The following is a 23,898-nucleotide window of genomic DNA, read 5'->3' on the forward strand; positions in this document are numbered from 1 at the left end:
ACATATACAGCCACACAGCTATTTTTTTTATTGCTATTGTTTTATAACTATTATTCTACAGCTGCCAGGCCGATTGCCTCAATAAAAGCTTTTGACTATCATTGCTTATCACCATGAATGATGAAAAATTTATTCTCGAAGTTGTACAAAAAAGTACAATATGGTTGTACAATTTAAATATTTGAACGTTCCAGGCAGTGTGCGCTCAGGTGGGGTGCATCTGCTGTGGTCTGCAGAGGTCTACGTGTGCCCGTGACAGTGCATGTGAGCACATGACTGTGTTGTGGTTATCCAACAATGTACCATGGGGTCATCATGTTAAAGCTTTAAAATGAGTCATTTACAATATGACAGCAATGAACACAGGGGCACGTGGAGCACTGTTGTCAATAACGTTCCTGAACCTTTGAAATACCTGCCTTCTCAATGCATCACCATAAACCTGATGCTCCAGTTGTACCTCATCATTTATAATGAAGCACTGGGTATAAGGTTTCTGGCTCTTTCCGTCACTAGTTAATAAAGTGGACAAACTTCCAAGTGTGTCTGTTGCAGGGAGAGGCTAGTCTCAGGTTAGATACTGTAGATCTATATCTAAATGCGTGACAGACATATTTGAATTGACCAACCCACAGACCTCCTTAGACCAAAAACGGACCAACCACGGCACAGACCTCTGTTACAGCCCGGCCAATCAGAAGGCATGCCTGAGAAGACCCGAACATGCTGCCTTTTGATTCAGACCCTCTCATCCCCAGAATGGATGATGTCAGATGGTTGGGCTTGACCATGTGAGAGTAGGGAGAGGCTAACTGTGTTTGATCTTAGTGGTGGACAGGCCCACAGTCAGCTGTGACATTCTTCTGGTTTGGCTCCTCTGTTTGTCCCAGATGGTGGTCTTTGATCACCAACCGTTGAGTACTATGTATCAAAGATGCTTCAAAGTCTATGTTATTCAGTGTGTTTTACGTAGACCACAATGCCTAGCAGCAGTAGTCTATTATAGCAGTTTAGCATGACATTAACCACTTAAAGGAGGAGTTCACCCAAAAAATGACTTATTTTCTATCAATTACACACCCCATGAAGCCTTGATTTCATGGATTTATTTTTGTTTTTGTGGCATTCCTAAGACAATAATTTGATGACCGTGTGTATTTCCGGTAGGAGACACAAATAATCTACTTTGTGTGTCCTACCGGATACATTAGCCGGTAGGAGACGGGAATCAAATGATTAGCTTAGGAATGCGACAAAAACAAAAAATAATCCATGGATTCAAGGCTTCATAGGGTGTGCAATTGATGGAAAATAAGTAATTTTTTGGGTGAACTCCTCCCTTAAGCCCTATTTTATACTTTGCCTAGACAAGCCAATCTACAAGCTCACTACGTGTCATGATGCACTTGCCTTGTGAGCTTGTAGATCAGCTATTTTCAACAAAATTGTATTTATTTATTTTTACCTATTATAGCATGCCCAAAACACGGATGCCAGGGCTTAAACATTAAAACATTTCTATCAATCATTATACACCCCATGAAGCCTTGAATTCATGGAGATCTTTTTGTTTCTGTCGCAGTCCTAAGCCAAGTATTTGATGACCGGCAGGAGACTCAACGAGTCCGCCGGTCATCAAATTATTGGCTCAGTGATAGGACATGGAAAAAGTTTGAGAACCGCTGCCGTAGGGATACCAACGGCATCAAACGACCTGCATACACCGTCCCAAGTCCTGCACTGCTACACTAACACCGCAGAACACCTCTGGCGTTCAGGTGGCGGAAAGCCTCTGGATATGATGTGCCGTCACAGAACACTGGATGTTCTAGCGGCCCTAATGCGCTTAAGTCTTCTTAAAAGAAAGGGAGGAAATTAAAAAAGGTGGTTCGCCCGTAACATGGACAGTTTTTTGAGGAAGAGAAGTGCTGCTGGCTTTGAGAGTCGCTGTTTGAGGCAGCCGAGCATCAAAGCAAAGCTGATGCGCCACATTGCTAACATCACAGGGAAGGATTTGGACAGCGTGCAGCTTGGCCTTGAACCACGTTCAACCTAACCTGACTCTGCCAGATGGGGGCGGTATTGAGTAACCACGTTCCTCAAGACAAATAAGTTCCCCAAATAAGCTGTGAAACAAATGTGTGACGCAAGCTTCTTGGATCTGGAAGCGTCAGGTTACGTTCAACCTGGCGTCCCTATTTCGGTGGTGTCATTATAGGTGAATGTTATTTAAAAGAAAAAACATTTCACAAAATTCAATTTTTTTAAACATTTTCAAAAATAGAAGAAATAGCAGATCTACAGTACAATAGCCTGGTAGACCATCCTGGTCGCGGAATTCACATTTCCATGTGCGTTCGCCAGAATGAAAATTAAATGTGAATTCCACGACCGGGATGGTTTACCGGGCTATCTACAAGCTTGTGAGCTTTATTTGCACAATTCGTCGTTCGAGGGGTGTAGAGGGCCTAAAGCATAGATATTCAACTGGCGGCCCGCGGGCCAAATGCGGCCCGCGAGGACTTTTCGTGTGGCCCCTGGAGCAATTTATCAATTTTCAAAAAGAAAAAAAGTTTTTCAAAAATAAATTTCTTTTTCAAAAAAAAGTTTTTGGGCCTTAGTGAAAGTTACAGGTATGGTGTGTGCGATATGAAATGTGAGTTTACCATAATCACAGTAATTCTTATTCATATTCCATCAAGGGCTTTTGGACAGAAATGAGACAGACTGCACTGCAGTCACTTTAGAGCACTGCAGAGGGGAGGTGTGTGTGTCTGTGTCCAGCTGATGCTCGTTGACGCTCGTTCATGTCAAGGCAATTATGTTTCTGCACTGTCAAACATAGATATCTATGCTGTCAAATAGGTCTACATCTATTCTAAGATCAAAAACAAAGCTTTTTATTTTTTATAAGTGACCCTCTCTGGCTTATAGATATTTTGTTAAAGCTGTTGTTAATAACTAGGCTACACTTGGTTGGTAAAGTCCAGATGACAAGAATATGACTATGACATTAGTGGCATTCATCTTTATGGGTCAGTATTTATATTATATTTGTTATTAGTGTCTATATGTCCTCTGAAACAATGTGGTTTATAGTGAGAACTTACTCCACTTGTTTATGTAGGCTACTTTTAAACTGAAGATGATGGTCAATGTTGATGATAATTTGGGGGTAATAATAATAATAATAGTATCGTATTGTTATCAACTATCAATTAATTTCCCAGTGCCGACATGCGCTGGAGGAGTGACACATGCTTAATTGATTTGACCTACTTTTGTGCAATGTAGCTTAATTAATTATTGGAAGCAGCTGTATTCCAGAATATTTGGGGACGATCTTCCACTCTGTCTGGGAGGAAATGTATTACTACTACTGTAGATCTGCCATGCTGCAATATCAAGCATAGTACATAATTGCCTCAGTTATCAAACTGCAAGATTTTTGATTGAAGAAAAAATATGAATTCAGATCCTAGTTTTACTGCAAAACATGGTGTTATTCTGTGAAACGACGTTTTGAAAAGGAAATCCCACAGCCTTCAGGTCTATGTCAGCTTGTCAACTTCATGAAGGGCTCATGGTACTTTATTTCCCTGTGTTTAACTTAAGGCAGAATTGCAGTCTTACGTGGTGGCTGTGCGTCTGCCTCCAGGCACCACTTTAGGTTGAAGGGGAAAGTGCATTTGCACTAACAATTACCGGTAAATGAAAAAAATAATATTAACCATTTAACCGTTGGTATTAACTGGTTACAAATTTCTTAACCGTTACCGGTTAAACGGTTAACCTGGAACATTTGGTTATTTTTTTTGTTTAGGTAAGCCTGTGGCCCCCGACCTCAATTCATTTAACAATTTTGGCCCCCGGTCTAATCTAGTTGAATACCCCTGGCCTAAAGGAACACTACACCCATTTTCAACCTTATCTTCATAGAATTGTGTCTCACTAATGCTCATTATCAGTGGTGTAAAGTAACTACGGTAAGTACATTTACTCAAGTACTGTACTAATTTTGAGGTACTTTTACTTTACTGGAGTAATTCCAATTGTCTATACTTTTACTTCTACTCCACTACATCTCAGAGGCAAATATTGTACTTTTACTTTACTCTAAAATAGCAGATCTACAACGCTATGAGCTTGTATATCTGCTATTTTTGAATAGCCAAAGACATCTAAAATGACAGAGATGCGTTCCCGGTCTTAATGGGTTAAAGCTCATAAGATGGCACCATTACCTACTGTCTACCCACTCTGTGTCTCAGAGGTGGGCTGTGGACAGTTAAGAAACCTGCCCATAGCGGTGACCTCATCGGTGGGGATTCCAGGCTGATAGAAACAACAGCCATATTCGTCTTGGAAGTTAACATTCTGAAATGGAAGCCATTGTTCTTGCATCAATAAAAAAAAAGTAGTGTTTGAGATCTTGTTTGAAATTTCCACCGGTGATGTCATCAGTATAGGCACATTTTCAAACCATCCACAGTCCACCTCTGAGACATGGAGCGTGCACGCAGAAATGGCACCATCCCACTGTATATGGAGATGAGACAAACTGTTCCTTTAAGTGGTTAACCCATTAAGACCGGGAACGCATCTGTGTCAGATCAGCAATTTTTTAGAAAAATCGTGAAAATGTGTGCAAATCTTTGAATAGATATATTTTTAAAGAGAACATTTGTAACTTAAATCTTTGCTTCTGGGGGATTCTACAAATGTCTTCTAAACGGATGTTGCTGTATATCGGTGGTTCTCAAAGGACCACCCAAAATTATATGTATTTGGCTGCGGACCCCCCTCTCAAAATATTTTGTTACAGGGACCCCAGAAGCAAAGATTTGAGTTGCAAATGTTCGCTCTTAAAAATATATATTGAAAGATTTGCCATAGCCAAAGTAAAAAATAATGGTTATAGCAAAAAATCTAAAATGACACAGATGCGTCCCCGGATTGAATGGGTTAAGTGGTTAAATAAGACGAGCTAAATGTGTTGAAACAGCACATATCACTCACACGCATGTGATGACGCATCGCATACGTGGGGAGTCTGGGGACATGCACATACATCCCTGTTATGAGAGCCTACAGAGGGCAGGGTGGAGTAGTTGCTGTTGAGAGACCGAGGGCTGCCTGTTGCCTCCCCCCATGCTCTCATTAGCACCCATTAATGCCGTTTGTCAACAGCGTAATGAGGGTGAAAGTGGGGCCAAACCTGGGGTGGAAGGAATGGGGGACAGGGTCTTGTCTGTCTCTCTGAATGATACTTTTGCGTGGCCATGAACAGGTGGACGACATCCCAGCCCGTTTCCTCCTGACCGAGACGCACTCTGAAAAGTAGGCATTGTTACAATTTTATACCGTACTTAAGTCGTGGAGGTTTTTCCCTGACCGAGTAATCGGAGCAGGAAAATCCCCGCGTTCCAGTTTTAGCTCGGGCTATATATTACTGTGAAGTTTTTTGGGGGTTTGTCCGCCCCCCCCTCATCATCCTATAGACATTCTTAAATCCTGTAAGATGATCTCATGTGCTCTTTACTAAAAACTGTTATTTTGGTCTAAAGTGGAATGGATGTTGAATTCCAGCATCACAAAAGGTCCCAAGTGTACAACTCGAAGTCCCGATGCAGTGCCAACAATGCGAGGCAAGCAGAGCGGCGGTAAATGTTTGAATTCCACGCCCGCTCACAACAAGACGCACCGCGTTCTGTTAAAAGCAGATCTTTCATTTTTATTGGCTTGGAAAAAGGTATTGGCTGGGAAACACGAGACCGGGTGTGTCCGTTCGTCTAGCCGCTCAGTGTTCCGTAACAATGCCAGATAAGAGCAGGGCCTGAGGCCTGGGATCAGTTTGAACCTGAACGTGGTCACCATGGGGTGTGTGTGTGTGTGTGTGTGTGTGTGTGTGTGTGTGTGTGTGTGTGTGTGTGTGTGTGTGTGTGTGTGTGTGTGTGTGTGTGTGTGTGTGTGTGTGTGTGTGTGTGTGTGTGTGTGTGTGTGTGTGTGTGTGTGTGTGTGTGTGTGTGTGTGTGTGTGTGTGTGTGTGTGTGTGTGTGTGTGTGTGTGTGCGTGCGTGCGTGCGTGCGTGCGTGCGTGCAAGTGAGTGGTTACAGTTCCTAAGCCTATACATTATCCATATCTGGGTTGAGACTGCTACACAATGAGTTCTACCGGTGACAATACTGATGAATAAGGGCCATTCCAGTGGGCAGGAGACAAGGAAGGGTCTCTCTCTCTTTGTTTCTCTCTGGTCTCTCTCTTAAGGCTTCCATAAATCCGCAGGGCCTCCCAGTGTGAAGAGGTCACTGTCAGACAGTGAGAGACGACCAGGAACGGGCTTGTTTTGTCTTGTTCCCCCTGTGTTTCTCCCTGATTTATTGCCTTCTTCCTTTCTGCCCCTCTTCCTCTCTCATTAGCCCGCTTATTGGGGAAAAGAGAACAAGGGAGGGGTGAGCGAGGACAGAGAGAGGGGGGGAGAGAGAGAGAGAGAGAGAGAGAGAGAGAGACCCAAGGAACTGGGTGTGAACTGTAGAAAGCTCTTTGAGAATGCGTTCCACTTGCTCTGACAAGTCTCCCCCCGCGGAGGGAAATCTCGCTCGTAAAAAAAATAAAAATAAGTAGCTTTGTGTGGAAAATTGGATTCGGACTGCAGTCGACGCAGGACATCTGAAAACCCTGAAAAATTATGAAGGAAAATCTGTGGTGTTTCTTTTCCCCCCTCGAGCGTTATTTCATATCGCCCAGAAGCTTAAACAGGCTATAAAATTCCACCAGAAAAAAGGCCTTCACGTTGGGTCATAAAAAGGCATTTTTACAGTGGTCTGATTCTATGCAGGCTTCAGATCAGATTTCAAGTGTTGTAGCATGCAACCATGCATAGCAGTCTTTCCCCCAGAACTTCTTTAAGTATCAGCTCCAGCACAGGAGGTATGAATACCCCCCCCCACACACACACGTACGCACGCACGCGACTGTGTGTGTGTGTGTGTGTGTGTGTGTGTGTGTGTGTGTGTGAGAGATCAATTGAATGTAATCTTTTCTAGCCGATTGCATTTTGAGATCTGGGGATTTACAGTTTATCTCTATCTGACGTTTATTACAGAGATAGAATACCATTTTAACCGGCAGTATTTGAATTGAATTCCACAGCATATTTAGGCTAAAACATATGAGGCCAGCATAGATAATTCACAGATTAATATTGTTGTTGTTTTTGTATTTCCGCAGATACACGTATAACTCGGAAACATGCTATTGCACTAACATGGTAGCTAGCGTCGTCCTTCACCTCTCTCTCTCTCTGTCTCTCTCTCTCTCTCTCTCTGTCTCTCTGTCTCTCTGTCTCTCTCTCTCTCTCTATGTCTCTCTGTCTCTCTGTCTCTCTGTCTCTCTCTCTCTCTCTCTCTCTCTATGTCTCTCTGTCTCTCTGCAGTGGAGCGTCCGGGCCTGGGGTGCAGGGAGCTGGTGGTGAGGAACCTGGGCAGGCTGGTGCCGGGCATCACCCGCGACCTGAGCGACTGGCTGGTGCCCACGCGGATCAAGACCTCCCGGCTGCTGTCGGTGCTGCTGCTCCACGCCGAGGACCACTGCACCCAGCACCTCCAGCCGCTCCTCGCCATCCTGTACCACGTCTGCTCCGACGCCGAGAGAGAGGTGGTCACCAACGTGAGTTTGAGGGGGAGGGGGGAGCATAGACAATCGGAGGAGGAGGGGGGGGGATCGTTAAGGGCGCGCCGCTCAGGACGTATTTGTGTGCGTCTGTGTTGTATTGTCTTCATGGGAGGTCTCCTCAACTGAATCGTTGGCTGTTCCTTAACCAATTGAGGCCTGAGGTTCCGATTCTGCAAAATGTCTTCTAAATCCTTCTAAAACGGTTTTCTGAAAAACGTATGTTTCTATATCAGTGGCGCTCGAACTTTTGCTTGTCAAGGACCCCCAAAATGATATGATTTGGGCCGCGGACCCCCATCTCAAAATATGTTGTTCCAGGGACCCCCAGAAGCAAAGATTTGAGTTAATGTTTGCTTTAGAAGAATATATATATTCAAAGATTTGCACACATTTTTACGATTTTTCAAAAATAGCAGATCTACAAGCTATTCAAAAATAGCAGATATACAAGCTCATAGCGCGGCACTCGGTGCCGCACTATGAGCTTGTATATCTGCTATTTTTGAATAACCAAAGTGTAAAATAATGCTTTTTAGGTCAAATCTAAAAATGACAGAGATGCTTCTCCCGGTCTTAAAGGGTTAATGACTTTGACTCGTCATTCTACTAATGGCCTACAAACTATAGGCCATTGGTTGTGCTTGACACAAATCATCAGTCGATTGTTGTGCCCTTTTCTTTTCTTTTCAAACGGCAGGATATCCGACTTACAAGCAGGTATTGCCCGACGCCATTTTTTTCGTTCATAGTTTATTTCCTTTCCACGCAGATGTGCAAGGGAGTGTTTGATGTTGTTTTTTTATATCAAGCGAGCGAGCAAGCTGGAGGCCTTCAGGACACAGCTGTTGGCCCTTGAGCTTAGACAGTACCAGTGATGTATGGTTCTATCAACCGTTCCCGGGCTCAAGGACTTGGGATGCACCTGCTTGCATGGGAAACTTGTGTAGAACTTTGTTCAGCAGTGGCAGATTATGAATGGCTTCCTCTTTCTCCTGTCGCTCTCACCTAGGCCTGTCACAATTATTACATCATCGTCTAATCGCAATTATTTGAGATCATCGCAATTATTTGAGATCATCGCAATTATTTTTTGCATAATCGTCTCCATGTTGAAAAATGTTCACACATTTTCAAATATATAAAAAAGCAGAAATAGCAGATCTATTTTGTGTATAAAATTATTAAATATGTCAATAATGTCTTTGTGTATTTATTTTCATATCTGCCCTGTGCAATTTCTTTTTAGTACTAGAGGCTAAAAGGCAAACAGAAATGTAATTTGTATTCATATATCCCAATATTCAATGGCCAAACACACAATTCAATCGTTAATTGCAATTATTTGAGTGACAATGAATCGTCAATTTAAATTTGTAATCGTGACAGCCCTTCCCTCTCCCTCTCCCTCTCCCTCTCTCCCTCTCTCCCTCTCTCTGTCTCTCTCTTTCTCTCCCTCTCCCTCTCCCTCTCTCTCTCTCTCTCTCTCTCTCTCCCTCTCCCTCTCCCTCTCCCTCTAGTGCCTGGAGGCTGCCAAGCTGCTGGGCACCTTCGTCGCCCCTGAGGTCTTCCTCAAGCTGATGCTGGAGCACGCGGAGAGCTCCTCGTTCTCCTCCTCCTCCTGCCCCTGGGCCCCCCTGACGGTGCTGTCTGCGGTGCTGGGGGGCTGTTCCGGACCCCTCCTCAGACCTCACCTCCAACAGATTGCCCACACCCTGTCCCAACCCGACGTCTGCCAGGAGTATCAACAGGTCAGCAGAAAGGGGAAGGTTTGGGGTATTGGTTGTGGTCAACCATTTAACCCATGGAGACCTGAGGCCGATTCTACAAACGTCTTCTAAATCCTAACAGTTTTCTGAAACAGTTATGTTAACACTTTTTGTGCCAAGGACCTCCAAAATGTACATGTATTTGGCCGCGGACCCCCATCTCAAAATATTTTGTTCCAGGGACCCCCACAGAAGCAAAGATTTGAGTTCCAAATGTTCGTTTTAAAAATATATATATTCAAAGATTTGCACACATTTTCATGATTAAAAAAAAAAAAGCAGATTTACAAGCTCATAGCGCGGCACTCGGTGCCGCGCTATGAGCTTGTAGATCTGCTATTTTTGAATAGCCAAAGTGTAAAATAATGCTTTTTAGCTCAAATAAAAAAATGACAGATGCGTTCCAGGTCTTAATGGGTTAAAGGCCCAATCTCTGGCACCGTCGATTCAATGTTTTGAATCTATGACGAACACCTTTCTTCACATTTGTGTTGTTTTTGGAGATCTCTGAGCGAAAAGGACTAGCATTTTGTCTTTCTCCAATTTCTGAGAAGGGTCTTTTCTCATAGGTAAGACCTATGGAAAAACATACAGCTAAAAGCTAATATGTATATATATATATATATATATATATATATACAGTGGTGGAAAGTAACTAAGTACATTTACTTAAGTACTGTACTTAAGTACAATTTTGAGGTATTTGTACTTTACTTGAGTATTTCCAATACTTTTACTTCTACTCCACTACATCTCAGAGGCAAATAGTGTGCTTTTGCTCCACTACAATTATTGGAAAACTTTAGTTACTAGTTACTTTTCAGATATAAATTATTACATTATAAAACATACATTAACCACTTTAGCCCTAATTTATACCTAGGCTATTTGAAAATATTTTCAAATATTTTAGTACTGTTTAAAGTTTTGGTGCTTTAAGTACATTTTGATGCCAATACTTCTGTACTTTTACTCAAGTAAATTTTTAATTCTGGACTTTTATATTGCAGTATTGGTACTTTTACTTAAGTAAAGAATTTGAGTACTTTTTCCACCACTGTGCGTATATATATATATATACACACATGTACAACCTGAAAAAGAAAGTATAAGAATAACCTGGAGGTTTTAGATTCACATAAAACTTGTCAAGTATAATAGTTTTCAAGGATCAGGCATAAAAGTTATGGCGCTTAATGTGAACGGGTCTTGCAGGGTTGCCAGGTTTGTCTTGCACCAGGTCTTGAATAATCCCGTTCTCTGTTCACCAGCTGTTCCATCTCCAGTCTTGTTATATGATGTTGGCAGTGTCACAGAGGGGGTCATTCTTCTCTTCTCTTCTCTCTTTCTCTCTCTCTCTCTCTCTCTCTCTCGTGTCTCTCGTGTCTCTCGTGTCTGTGTACTTTCACTATTCTTATTTCTGGCAGTGTCAGTGCAGCGATGATGTATTTCTCACTGAATTGGTCCCTTTTATTGATATGAATGTTCCCGCTGAGGAGCAGTATATCCTATCGGGCAGTTAATATCACATTCTCTGTTCAATAGAATTCACATGAGACTGGGGAGTTAAGAGGGTTTAGTGTAGGGCTGCGACTATCCATTAACTTCTTAGCGTTTATTGTTATCGATGAATTTTTCGATTTATCAAACTTTTTTTGTTGTTGTTGTGATCATAGTTTTTTTAATATATTCAACGAATCAATGTGAAACAATTCGAATAGATTTTTTATAATCGATAATTACCACTTATAACCACCTATATTATGCTATGCCGACCATCCCGCTACATGCTGTTTTCCAAATATTGGATTTCAACGTTTATCTTCCGAATGCCTCTCCTCACACACGACTCTGTGAAACATCCTCCCATGACCTCTTACCTTTCAAACATAGCTTAAATAGTTTTCCCTGTTTCCAAATAGAAGGAATGGTTGAAATTCCATTTTGCCGATTCATTGTGAACAACACGCGGTCCGTTCGTGGAACAATCCCAGCGGTGCTCCAGAACGCAGACTCTTTTCCTCCTGTCCCAAATTTGTTTCCCTTTGATATCAAAATAACAGTTGTCTGGCATGGGAGCTATTTTCTGAGCTCCCCATCACCTCCCACCCACACACACCCCACTGCAAGAATTTCCTCCCTGGGTTTAATAACAACAAAAAACCCACTAATTTCACCTGACCCCTGCACAGCTACGCTGACCCCAGCCATCAGGCAGAGCAGGCCAGGCTTTGTTTTTTTTGCCATTTCTTTTCTTTCTTTTTTTTTTACAGCCCCTCCGCAGGTTTCAGCACCAGCCGGGGTCGACCCCTCCCCCCCCCCCCCCCCCCCGTTCACCCCTATTCACCCACCGCCTTCTCCACACGACGTTGACACACCGTTAAAAATCCCTAAAAAAATTCAAAGCCAGAGCAGTCAAGGCTGCTGATGGACGGGATGGGAAGCGGACCCCCCGTCCCCCCCCCCCCATCCCCAGGTCCCCGTAGGCCTTCAACCGCATGGGTCAAACAGAGACACCGCACTAGCAGGACGGGGTCACGCGCTCTCACACAGATGGAGGCAGACCCCTGCTTCCTCTCTCTGTATTTCTCTCTCTCTCTCTCTCTCTCTCTCTCTGCGTCTGTCTCTCCACATTGCTCTCTCTCTCTCTCTCTCTCGGTGTCTTTCTGTCTGGGCACAGGGTAGCATGTTACCATGCGGAGACACAGACAAAGGCACCTGCGGCATTCTTAGAAAACAGACAGGGTTCACAGCGGAGAGCGAGGCCAGGTCACTGCTCAGCTGTAAATAACAGACAGGAGCACCTGTGCCCAACAACACACACACACACACACACACACACACACACACACACACACACACACACACACACACACACACACACACACACACACACACGTCTCAGAAGCTACCCCAAAATGGCAATTTGTCCAGCACACAGTCGACCAGTCCAGAGTGTGTGTGCGTGTTACGCCACAGAACATGCAGAGCACGATGTGGGACTAACTGGATTGTGTTTGATAGTGTTTTAATTAACTGTAGACATGCAAAAGCCAAAAGAGGCTTGCCTTGCAGACAGCTGCAGCAGAGAGAGAACGGTGCTAAAACTTCAAATACATATACATTTTAAATTGCAGCCTCAGACCCGTGTTATTATATTTTTGTCTTGGCAACGTCAGAACTTTTAAGACGTGTGTGCGTTTTGATCCCAACTTGAGAGAGTTTTTGCACCACTGGGACCAGCGAGAGAGAGAGAGAGAGAGAGAGAGAGAGAGACAAAAACGGAGAAAGAATGAATTTGAACTTGGACAAAAAGAAGCCAGCTAAAGAAATGAAACGTAAATAATGTTCAAAGTGAATGGGTGGAGGGGGTTCGGGGGGGCGGAGGTGAAACCACAGCGCTCAGCAGGGAGTTGCAGAGCAGCCTGGACACGTGGAAGCTGATACTGTATGTGGTGTTTCTGCACCACGCTACTATAACGTCACTGTTTCAAGTCACTGCTCTCTTTCTTTCTTTCTTTCTTTCTGGGGTTAAGGCAGAAAATGAAGAGGGCAAGCTTGTGGTTAGTTAACCTCGTAAACCCTGGCGTCCCTATTTTTGGGTCTCTGTTACAGACAAACACTTCTAGACAAACAATGCCAACAAGTTTTTCCGAAATAGCCAGGGAAGCGACGCATTGTGAGCTTGTAGATCAGCAATTGTTCGCTATTCGTCATACACCAAAGTATGCTGCATATTGCTCAACCACTTAAAAACCCTCGAGACTACACCAAATGTCTTTGCCAAAAATATCTTTTGGCTAATGTTCCCGCCAGAATACGGATACTGGGGTTCAAGTGGGTCATGACTCATGTGGAGCAGTAGTGTGTTCCACATAAATCGTCTGTCTGCTCATGAATCACACTACAGCACGTCTCTTTAAAAAAGGGGTGTTCTGCCGAGGAACTGGCGCCCCCCCCCCCCCCCCCCTTCAACTCAAAAAGCACAATCCATAACCGAGCACCCTCTGCTGTGTTGTTGTGGGGGGTTGCCTTGGTTACAGAGGCACATCACAATATCTGCAGGGCTGCAGTAAAATAGGCTAGTGACACACAGACTGAGAGAGAGAGACAGAGAGAGAGAGGCCCTGGCAGTGAATTAGCACAGGGCACACATTTAACAACCTGCCCTGTTAACACTGAACATGTCTGTAAAAGGGCTGTGATCTACAGTAGCCCAGAGCGAGAGAACAGGAGCGAGAGAGAGAGAGAGAGAGGGGGGGTCTGTCTCCTTTCATCTCGACTGTACGCATACTGACGCTGCCACGGCCAGTATTACCTAAATACACACACGCAAATACATGCACGCACAAAAACGCACGCACACACACACACCAACGTGCCTGCCCGCCCGCTCGTTCCCTGCCCTTTGTCGTGTTATGACAGCACCCTTAAACGCTCTGTGAAGATGGAACACGGGGAAGAAGAGGGATAAGGTGTGCTGTGTGGCAGCCCCCCCCCCCCCCCCAAACGTCCTGTGTTTGTGTTTTAAACCCCCCCCCCCCCTCCCACATCAGAAATTGGCGGCGGCGGTGGTAGGAATCCCTAGCAGTTATTATTAACCCATTGAATCCGGGAACGCATGTCGCATGTCATTCTTTGGCTATTCAAAAATAGCAGATCTTGTAGAACTGCTTCTCTTTTTTTTTTTATCGTGAAAATGCGTGCAAATCTTGCGTGCATTTTTTTAAGCGAACATTTTTAACTCGAATCTTTGCTTCTGGGGGTTCCCTGGAACAACATATTTTGAGAGAAAAAAAATTGTACATTTGTAGAAGCAAAGATTTGAGTTACAGATGTAATTTATTTATATAAAAAATATATATTCAAAGATTTGCACCCAAATAAAATGTGTTTTCAGATTGTATATCTGCTATTTTTGAATAGCCAAAGAAATCAAAAAATGACAAAGATGTGTTCCCGGATTGAATGGGTTAACAACCTTTCTCTTGTGACTAAAACGTTATTTTGACCAACATGTCCTGGAGAGTGTGTTAATAGTACTTAACACAACTGTGGTGGTGGTGGTTGTTGTTGGTCTACCTGCTCTATTGAAATGCACTGCATGTCCTGCAGTCGGGTAGAACCACTACTGGTTGACAAGTGGCACTGCGTGAAGCTCAAAACGCAACACATCCTCCGCCCGAAACAGGCTTTCTGCATAAGCTCAGCAGTATAAATTTTCGTCTCTCACGCCAGGGACCGGGGTTTCAAACCTGTGTAGGACACGAAAGTTACGTATCGCAGCTTTAAAGTAGCGCTGAGAGTGTGTATAATTTGGATATCCAGCCATGGACAGACGAACGCAGACACACGGCAATGTAACGAGACCCTTACAAGTGCGTCCCCCGCCCGGCCCCCTGAACCAGGTGTATCTCACCAGGCACCAGGTGGTGTCCACCCGGTGATTACAGCACAGCCACTTTTTCCGCTCTCCGTCCACCCCCATAATGGTTGTTTTTGCCATGTACCGTAGATAATATATAATGCCTGATGTCTACGCTAATGTCCCCTTCTTTCTGCCACTTGTTTCCTACAGGCAGTGTTTATCACACTTTTAAATGTCTCAGAGACCCTCAGTTTGGTATGCAAATTATGCCACAGTCAGACTCCCATAACTCTCTGACAGTGTACAAATGGAACCAAATGGACCCTTATTACATTAGGCCCATTTGGTTCCATTTGTACAATGTCAGAATTATAGACGTGTAAGGCTCCATTTGGTTCCTAGCTAGCAATCATTTTGCTGGGGACCCCCTGGAACCCTACTCAGGGATGTTTTGATTTGTTTGGCTATTCAAAAATAGCAGATCTACAAGCTCATAGCGTGGCACCGATTGCCGTGCTATGAGCTTGTCGATCTGCTTATTTTTTTTTTAATCATGAATTTTTTTGGTGCAAATCTTTGAATATATATTTTTTATATAAATAAATTACAATTGTAACTCAAATCTTTGCTTCTGGGGATTCTACAAATGTACAAAAAAAATCTCTCAAAATATGTTGTTCCAGGGACCCCCCAAAAGCAAAGATTTGAGTTAAAAATGTTCGCTTTAAAAAATGTATATATTCAAAGATTTGCTCACATTTTAACGATTTAAAAAAAAAATAGCAGATCTACAAGCTTGTATATCTGCTATTTTTGAATAGCCAAAGAATGACAGACATGCGTTCCCGGGTCCCTGGACCGCCCTTTGAGAACCACTCCCTGTGGGAGGAACCCCTGTTGGGGCAGAGGGGAAACCCTGTTGCATGATGGCGGGGTTTCAGTGCACATGAAGGTGTCGAGTAGACGGGGGCTGTTACGCCTGATTTATACTCTCTTGCGCGCCAGTGTCTAGCGCCCAAAATAGCCGATCTACAAGCCACCAGCCGTAGATGCACAACCAAGTCTAACCCATTAAGGCCTGAGGTTCCGATTCTACAAAATGTCTTCTAAATCCTTACAGTTTTTTGAAAAAACGTATGTTTCTATATCCGTGGTTCTCAAACTTTTGAAGGTCCCCCAAAATGTATATGAATTTGGCCATGGACCCCCATCTCAAAATATTTTGTGCCAGGGACCCCCAGAAGCAAAGATTTGAGTTAAAAATTTTAAATATTAAAAATATATATTCAAAGATTTGCACGCATTCGCGCTATGAGCTTGTATATCTGCTATTTTTGAATAGCCAAAGGTTAAAATAATGTTTTTTTTTTGTTCAAATCAAGAAATGACACAGATGCTAAATCTCTTATACTCGTATATGAGGCTTTGAGACATTCACACAAGTCGGGAACGCGCGCATTTCTGCGCGTGCGCTGTCGTCAGACAAATTGTGAGTCACAAATCGGGGAGAGCCCCGGCAGTTCCAACCGCGCGTATGGGAGTGGAGAATCACTCAGTCAACCTACTGCCAAAAAGAGCCTCAGGAAAATATTCTCATGCACTGTAAACAAACACTCTGGATCCAGACGGCTATAATGAACCGTCACCAATGGGGGGGGGGGGGGTGCGTGCGTGTGTGCGTGTGTGCGTGTGTGCGTGCGTGCGTGCGTGCGTGCGTGTGTGTGTACTTGTTTTACTATGCTTGCGAGGTCCAAATGTCCCCACAATTGTAGTTGAATTTGAGAAATTGATATATATATATATATATATATATATATATTTTTTTTAAAGATATTCTTGGGGGCCTTTCTGCCTTTATTTTGATAGTGTTTAGTGGAGATGGACAGGAAACAGGGAGAGAGAGATCTGGGGAGAGACATGCAGCAAAGATAGTCGGAAACGGGACTCGAACCTGCAATGCGCTACATTAGAACCTAAGTAATTGATATTTTGAGGATACATTTCCTGGTCCTCACGAGAGAAATGATTTTTAAAAGGTTCAGGTTGGGCATAGGGTTAACATTAGGCATTTAGAGGTTAGTTTTAGGGGTTGGGGTTGGAGTTATGCTTGATTTATACTTTCAGCTGTGTGTCAGTGTCACGCACCAAAAATAGCGGATCTACAAGCCGACAATGCTTTTAGGGTTAAAAACAACACAAAAAAACTAAATGAATGGCACTCATAAAATTGCCTTCCTACAATGTTGGTGAACTCTCAAGTGTGTGTGTGTGTGTGTGTGTGTGTGTGTGTGTGTGTGTGTGTGCGTGTGCGTGTGCGTGTGCGATAACACTTTTTTCTCATGTCCCCCCCCCCACCTCTAGTCCAGCCTCTTTTAATGCTCTGCTCATATTTATTTGGCTTATAGAGCTCCTTTCCTTCCCAGACTTAAGTGTCACGCTGTGTTAAAAAAGCTGCATGGGTTTGGGAAGAGGAAGTGCTCTCCCTAGTGGCGCCTCCAGAGACTGTCGATTTGACAATTTCACCCAGGAGGGCAAAGGGGTGAGTGAGTGGTGTCTGAGGTACGAGGGAGGTACATCGAGTAGACACGCACACACACACACACACACACACACACACACACTTGTCTCTCGATTAACACCCCCACCTGGAGGGGGCTACCCCTCCCCATAACACGCAAACTCCTCCAGCCTCCTTCCATGCCTGCCCCCCCCACCCACCCACCCCACTAATGACAGGCCAGAGGAAAACAGGAAAAGGAGGCCGTGATCCCAGTGATGGCATGGAAATTAGCCCAGGCCTCGGGCCTTTGTCTAAACATGAGCTCACCGCGACACCCAGCAAGGAAAGAAAAGAGAAAAAAAAGTGACAGCAATCTCACACTCGGGGTGCTGGAAAAGAAAGTCTCACTCTCATGTCATGTTGCTGCTGGCCGTTCACTCTTATTTGTAATTGTGTGACTTTCGGGGTGGGTTACGTCTGGTGTGTTTTGGGGGGGCTTTTGGTGGGCTTTAGCTGGACTACTGTTATATAGGAGGAGAAGAGTTCACAGACTGCAGCCAAGACAAGAGAGGCTTCTCCGTTCTCTCGAGGCCATGTCCTCTGTGTGACCGCTACAGCAAAGAAAAAACACACTGTATCTCTACAGAGCATCTCGCTCTCTCTGTCTGTGTGTGTGTGTGTCTCTCTCTCTCTTTTAACTCTGAGAGTATACAAACGTAATGGATAAATTGACACTGATGCTTTCACTGTGTAACTCAGTCTCTCTCTCTCTCTCTCTCTCTCTCTCTCTCAGGTGGAGTACTTGGAGCAGTTGTTGTCCTGTGTGGACGTGTTGCTGTGTCAGTGCGGGTCAGACTGTGGCTCAGTCAGTCTGCAGCTGCTGCAGGTACTGGTCACAGTCCAGAGCCTGTCCACTGAGCCACTGCTTAGCGATAAGGTACGGTTAGAAGCACACACACACACACACACACACACACACACACACACACACACACACACACACACACACACACACACACACACACACACACACACACACACACACACACACACACACACACACACACACACACACACACACACACACATACACACACCCTGCCAAGAATCCCATTGACCTTTTCTATCGTCCATCTCTGCAAAACTCCACTAAAAGAAATCCCAGAGTTGTCTTTGCTGCGCTCCCTGGCCCTGCGCTGTGCTGCACTCTTCCCTGTGGGAAGGACTGGTTCATAACCCACTATCACCCACATCTCCTCTACTCAGAGATGGCATTCTAACATTCCATTCTTTTTTTTCTATGTCCGTCTCAGTTTTTATTAGAAACGGTAACTGCTTTCTTCCCCTCTTTCTTTTCCTCCTTTAGAGCTATTTAAGAGAGCTATTTAAGGAATGCGGCCGTTTGTCCGTGTTCAAAGTGCCTGCGGCCAGAGGTATAATTACCCACTTAGCCAGAGGAGCTGAAATTGCACCTTTGCAATGGAACTTTAAATCCAGTCCTGGGTGAAAGGAGGAGGACGGTACGAGAGAGAGAGAGAGAGAGAGAGAGAGAGAGAGAGAGAGAGGGAGGTGAGGTGTGACGCTCACTGCAGGTGTGCCGCCGATCTATGTTGGTGTCATCAGCCCCTAGGCCGTGAAAGGCAGCGGGGCCAGGCAATGCGCTTGGCACGCGGCAACGGCCACTCGTCATGCGGATTTGAATTTGTAATGCGGAAAAAAAAAACTTCTGTATCAGAAGGAGGGAGAAATCAAAGTGAAGCCAGTGGCGCCCCATGTAACCAACCACACAGAACCCCATTCTGTCTCTCTGCTGTCCATCTCCGAGGCAGCTAAAGACCAATTTATGGCGTTTGTTATTTTAGGCGGGTGACACTGTCGTATGATGAAGTATAAATCCGGCTTTAACAAAAGAGGGGAAGAAGAGTGTAGGCCCTGGCACAGACGGCTGCCAGACACCACAACATGGCACCACCAGTGTGTGTGTGTGTGTGTGTGTGTGTGTGTGTGTGTGTGTGTGTGTGTGTGTGTGTGTGTCCAGATGCTGACCACCATCAGAGAAGGCCAGTTGGAAAGAGAGAGAGAAGGGGGGGGGGAAGGGGGTGGATGTGGACATTCCCGGACAGAGACAAACCAGCGTTTTTGTTTTCCCAGAAAAGCAGCTTGTCTTTCCCATCACGGGACAGCTCAGACTTGTCTACTCACTTATGAAGTAGAGGGGTGTGTGTGTGTGTGTGTGTGTGTGTGTGTGTGTGTGCGTGTGCGTGTCTGTGCATGGGGTCAAATATGATTCAGGGATTGTCTGTGTCCCTAACCATCCCTAAGGGACTGTGAAGGGGACAATGAAGTGACCCCTAAGGGTCATTTCCCCTCGCCCCGCAGTACTAATCTGTCTATTTACTCTCCCATCTCTCATTCCTGCCTTTTTTCTTCGTCGGCCGAGCTTTATTGCTCTGTGTGTGAGAGACATCCTCGGCATGTGTTTGTGTTCCTAAGTGGTTTTTTTATGTGTAGGACCTTGTCATGTCTCATGCTCCGTTGTTGTTCTTCCCATGGTTTCACACGCTTCGCTGTGTGACTCTCTCATCGTAGTGCTGTGACAACGCTTCCTGATGCTACCAGAATACAGCTGTATTTGTTTGGGGGTTTAGGCGCTACTTCCTGCGTTGCCATCACTTTCTCCTCCCCCTGTTCTTTTCATCTCTTACCTTTCTGTTCTGGGATTTTCTTTCTCATGTTTTTCCTCGCGAAACGGATACATGATGGCAAAGCTAAAGCCTATAGTATGCTCATGTGCCACTTGCCAAAAATAACTGATCTACAAGCTAACGACACATCACAGCTTAATCACTTTCAAGCTAGCCTCGATCTCCAGGCTTTTATTGTTTAGTTTTGCTAAAAAATAAAAGCCTGGCCCAGCCCGTCGGTGTACTCGGTATGAGGAAGTGTTTCACTTCCCAACCAACCAGAGTGCAGTGGGCGTCGCTCGTAATGTTGCGTTAACGGGACGGGGGTTGACGGACAGATCGGTGAACCAATGGGATCAGGCGCAGTCTCTCGCCGGCTCTATACACCCGCCCCTCTATACACGAAATCAGGAGCGTTGGGGCAGTCTACTTTCAAGCTGACGTCCCTATTTTGAGCATTAGAGGCGAGAGTTTTGAAAATAGCAGATCTACAACCTCGCGACATGTCGCGACACAACGCACTGTGAGCTTCTGGATTGTCTAGTTTCGCTGTGTGACAGTAAGGCTTAAAAGAGTAGTTCACCCCAAAAAATACTTGTTTTTTATCAATTACACACCCCATGAAGCATTGAATTCAAATCAAGCCAATAATTTGATTACCAGAAAGATGCTAATGTATCCCGTAGGAGACTAAAAGGAGACTCTTTGAGTCTCCTACCGGAGAGACTGCCGGTGATCAAATTATTGGCTTAGGAATGCGACCAAAACTAAAAAATCTCCATGAAATCAATGCTTCATGGGGTGTGTAATTGATCGAAAATATGTCCAAGACCTGTGTTGCATGTCATGTCTTTAGCAAAAACTAAAACGTGACTTCTTGCTTTGTCTCCCCTTTATAACCTCTTTCTGCCCCGCCACCAGGCCTCAGAGAGTGTCCAGCGGCTGTGTACGGTGCAGGACCTGGCCTCGGTGGCCGAGCTGTACAGACGTCACATGGGCCAGCTGCTGGCCTGGCTGTCTGCCACCGTCACTAACTGGTCCAGTTACTCCCCTCAGAGGCTGCAGCTGCAGGTCATCGCCACGCAGTCAGGTGAGAGGACTAAATATACCATTTTAGGACCCCTACCCCTAGGTCTGGGTCAGAGTAACTACAGGGGAGGCGGCCAAATCTTTTTATTGTTATGGGGGAACGTTAGCCGAAAATAGCACATCTACAAGCTCACAACGCCACACCCAGGCTCTCTGCAGTTTGAACAGGGGTCACCAGGTTTTGTCAATAGAAATGGAATGATCTTGACAGGGGCAGATCTTTGCAGGGAAGAGAATCCGCTGTTGTTACAACACAGCACAGCATAACATCCTAGAAACCAGTAAAACCTAGTGTAAAGCAAGCAGTAAAGAATTATCTGCAACAATTAAATATACGATCACTTCACCCTTAGATCATAGAATTGGTCTTGTTGCTTTTTAATGTAAACCCACTCTGAAGCAGACCAGCGGGGCATGCAACACAAGCAATGCAATTTGTATGCTTGGCAAAACATCAGGCCTCTTTTTGAAACCGTGGCTTGCCGTGACTCCAGGAGCCCTAAATCTAAGAGTCTATCAAACGTTTTGAACTCGCGTCCAGCAGTATAGTATGTCTTCATACAGACTCCATTCCATTTTACTGACTCCATTCCAGTTCTCTCCAAATGTTTGACACTGGGACATTACAAAGGCCCTCATTCAGGGTCCTGTTGAGACCAAACACACAGCAGGATACGTCTTTATTATTTCTTGCTGGCTCAGTGACTCGTGTAAATCCCCTTCTATTCCATTGTCTCATCTCCCGTGTCTCCGTGTTTGTCTCAGACTATTAAGTCCAAAGGTGTGGGGGGGTGAGGGGGGGGGGGGTGTTTGCTGGGGGGTTAGGGGCCTGTGAGCTCGTCTTTAGTGCTGAGACATCACTTTACTTAACTTCTATCCTCCATAATCCTCTGTCATCAGCACCGCCAGCCACTACACTTTCATCTCTGTCTCTCTCTCTGTCTCTCTCTCTGTCTCTCTCTCTCTCTCTCTCTCTCTCTCTCTCTCTCTCTCTCTCTCTCTCTCTCTCTCTCTCTCTCTCTCTCTGTCTCTCTCTCTCTCTCTCTCTCTAATTGCATGGGCAGCTGAAGTAAGGCCCACTAATCCTCTCCCACCCAGTGTTAACTGACCAGTCCATCCTAAGTCCACTCAGGGAGCTCCGGCCTGGGTCACTAGATCAAACGACTCCACAGTCGCCACCGATCTTGACCTTGCCCTGGATCAAGGCCACTTTGAAGTTCTGTGTGGGTGTTGTTTTGAAAGCTCCATTAAGTCCACCCAGCATTATGGTTAACTCTGGAAGCTGTGATCTCTGGTCCATTGATGGGAAACGGGGACCGATGTGGCCAACGGAGCCAGACAGGTGCTGACGTTTGATGTGCGCGCGTGATCCAGTGAAATCCCTCTTCCTGTTGCAGGGATCCAACTGTGGTTTGTTTGACTACTGGGACTCGTCCGTTTTGCTTGCTCATCAGCTACTCACACAGTCGGCGCTCTTGTTTTCTATCCAGACACAGGACGGAACGCTGCCCTCACATATCCTCTCTGTCACTGCTGCCCATTGTGTCTGCTCTGACAAAATATGACCTGTATAAAAATAAAACCAATCTTTCTCTCTCTCTCAAACACACACACATACCAATATCTGTTTCCCAGTGCCACACTGTGTGTGTGTGTGTGTGTGTGTGTGTGTGTGTGTGTGTGTGTGTGTGTGTGTGTGTGTGTGTGTGTGTGTGTGGTGTGTGTGTGTGTGTGTGTGTGTGTGTGTGTGTGTGTGTGTGTGTGTGTGTGTGTGTGTGTGTGTGTGTGTGTGTGTGTGTGTGTGTGTGTGTGTGTGTGTGTGTGTGCGCGCACATTTATCAGTGTATTGAAATCTGCGGCGCTGTGGTGTCATTTCCGTGGTCAGCCTGAGGAGACCTGCAGTCAGGAAGGCCGGTCTTAACACCTCTGTCTAATAGGACACACTTTTGATTCACACATTCTTACTGGGTGAAACAGTCTCGCCGTCACGGTCTCACTTTCGTCTTTCTGTCTCCGTTTCTGTGTGTGTGTGTGTGTGTGTGTGTGACTCTCTGACCACTGACCGCTCCCCCTCAGGGTATCTAAGGATTTCCTCTGTCTCGTCTGAAACACTGAGCCCAAACAGACACACACTCGTCACTCATTAAACACACACACACACACACACACACACACACACACACACACACAATACTATATATGGCTCTGTAAATATGCCCTCAGACTGTGTGTGTGTGTGTGTGTGTGTATGTGTGTGTGAGAGAGAGGGAGGGAAGGAAAAAGAGCTTGTAACTGAGAATACACTCACTGTGAATTTCCCATTCTTTGACTGTAATATAGAAAGTCCTGCTCATTTCCTCATAGCTGTGTGTCACTGTCTGACCAGTCCATAAAATGTCTCAATCTTTCTTTAAAAAGAGGGACAAATGCTGTATTTGTTCTTGTGAGAGGTTTTATATTTGGCCCTCATAAAGAATAACCACCATGAGGACAATCCACCAAAGTGAGTTTCCTGGTCCTCGGTTTGGAAAGGTATCATTTCACAGTGATTTCAGTGGTTAGGCTTGCACAATGAAATGTTAATTTAAGTCCGAGTGTACAAATGGAACCAAATGGACCTGTATGTTGGGTTACGAAATGAAGTCAATGGGGAATGTTGACACAAGTACAGTATTACAAAACATGCTTATCTGCTTTTCTAAGCAGGCACCCTGTCTAAACTAGTGCTACAACTAATGATTAATCTGGTGTTTATTTCTTTATTATTCAATTAATCTATGCAATTAATTTTGAAAATAAAAAATAATATGTAAAATC

General features: G+C 44.8%; 1 protein-coding gene across 1 annotated transcript in view; it reads left to right on the plus strand.

Annotated features, from left to right (window-relative positions):
- The window catches only part of dnaaf5 (dynein axonemal assembly factor 5), a 46,906-nt gene that overhangs the window by 4,281 nt on the left and 18,727 nt on the right, over positions 1 to 23,898 (plus strand). The window contains exons 5-8 of the mRNA XM_080446808.1: positions 7,436 to 7,668; positions 9,192 to 9,422; positions 18,102 to 18,245; positions 20,914 to 21,082. Of these exons, the coding sequence (XP_080302934.1) occupies positions 7,436 to 7,668; positions 9,192 to 9,422; positions 18,102 to 18,245; positions 20,914 to 21,082 (777 nt within the window). The remainder of the gene's footprint in view (positions 1 to 7,435; positions 7,669 to 9,191; positions 9,423 to 18,101; positions 18,246 to 20,913; positions 21,083 to 23,898) is intronic.

The sequence above is a fragment of the Gymnoscopelus braueri genome (assembly GCF_963280865.1).
Source record: "Gymnoscopelus braueri genome assembly, chromosome: 13".
In the NCBI taxonomy this organism is placed as follows: Eukaryota; Metazoa; Chordata; class Actinopteri; order Myctophiformes; family Myctophidae; genus Gymnoscopelus; species Gymnoscopelus braueri.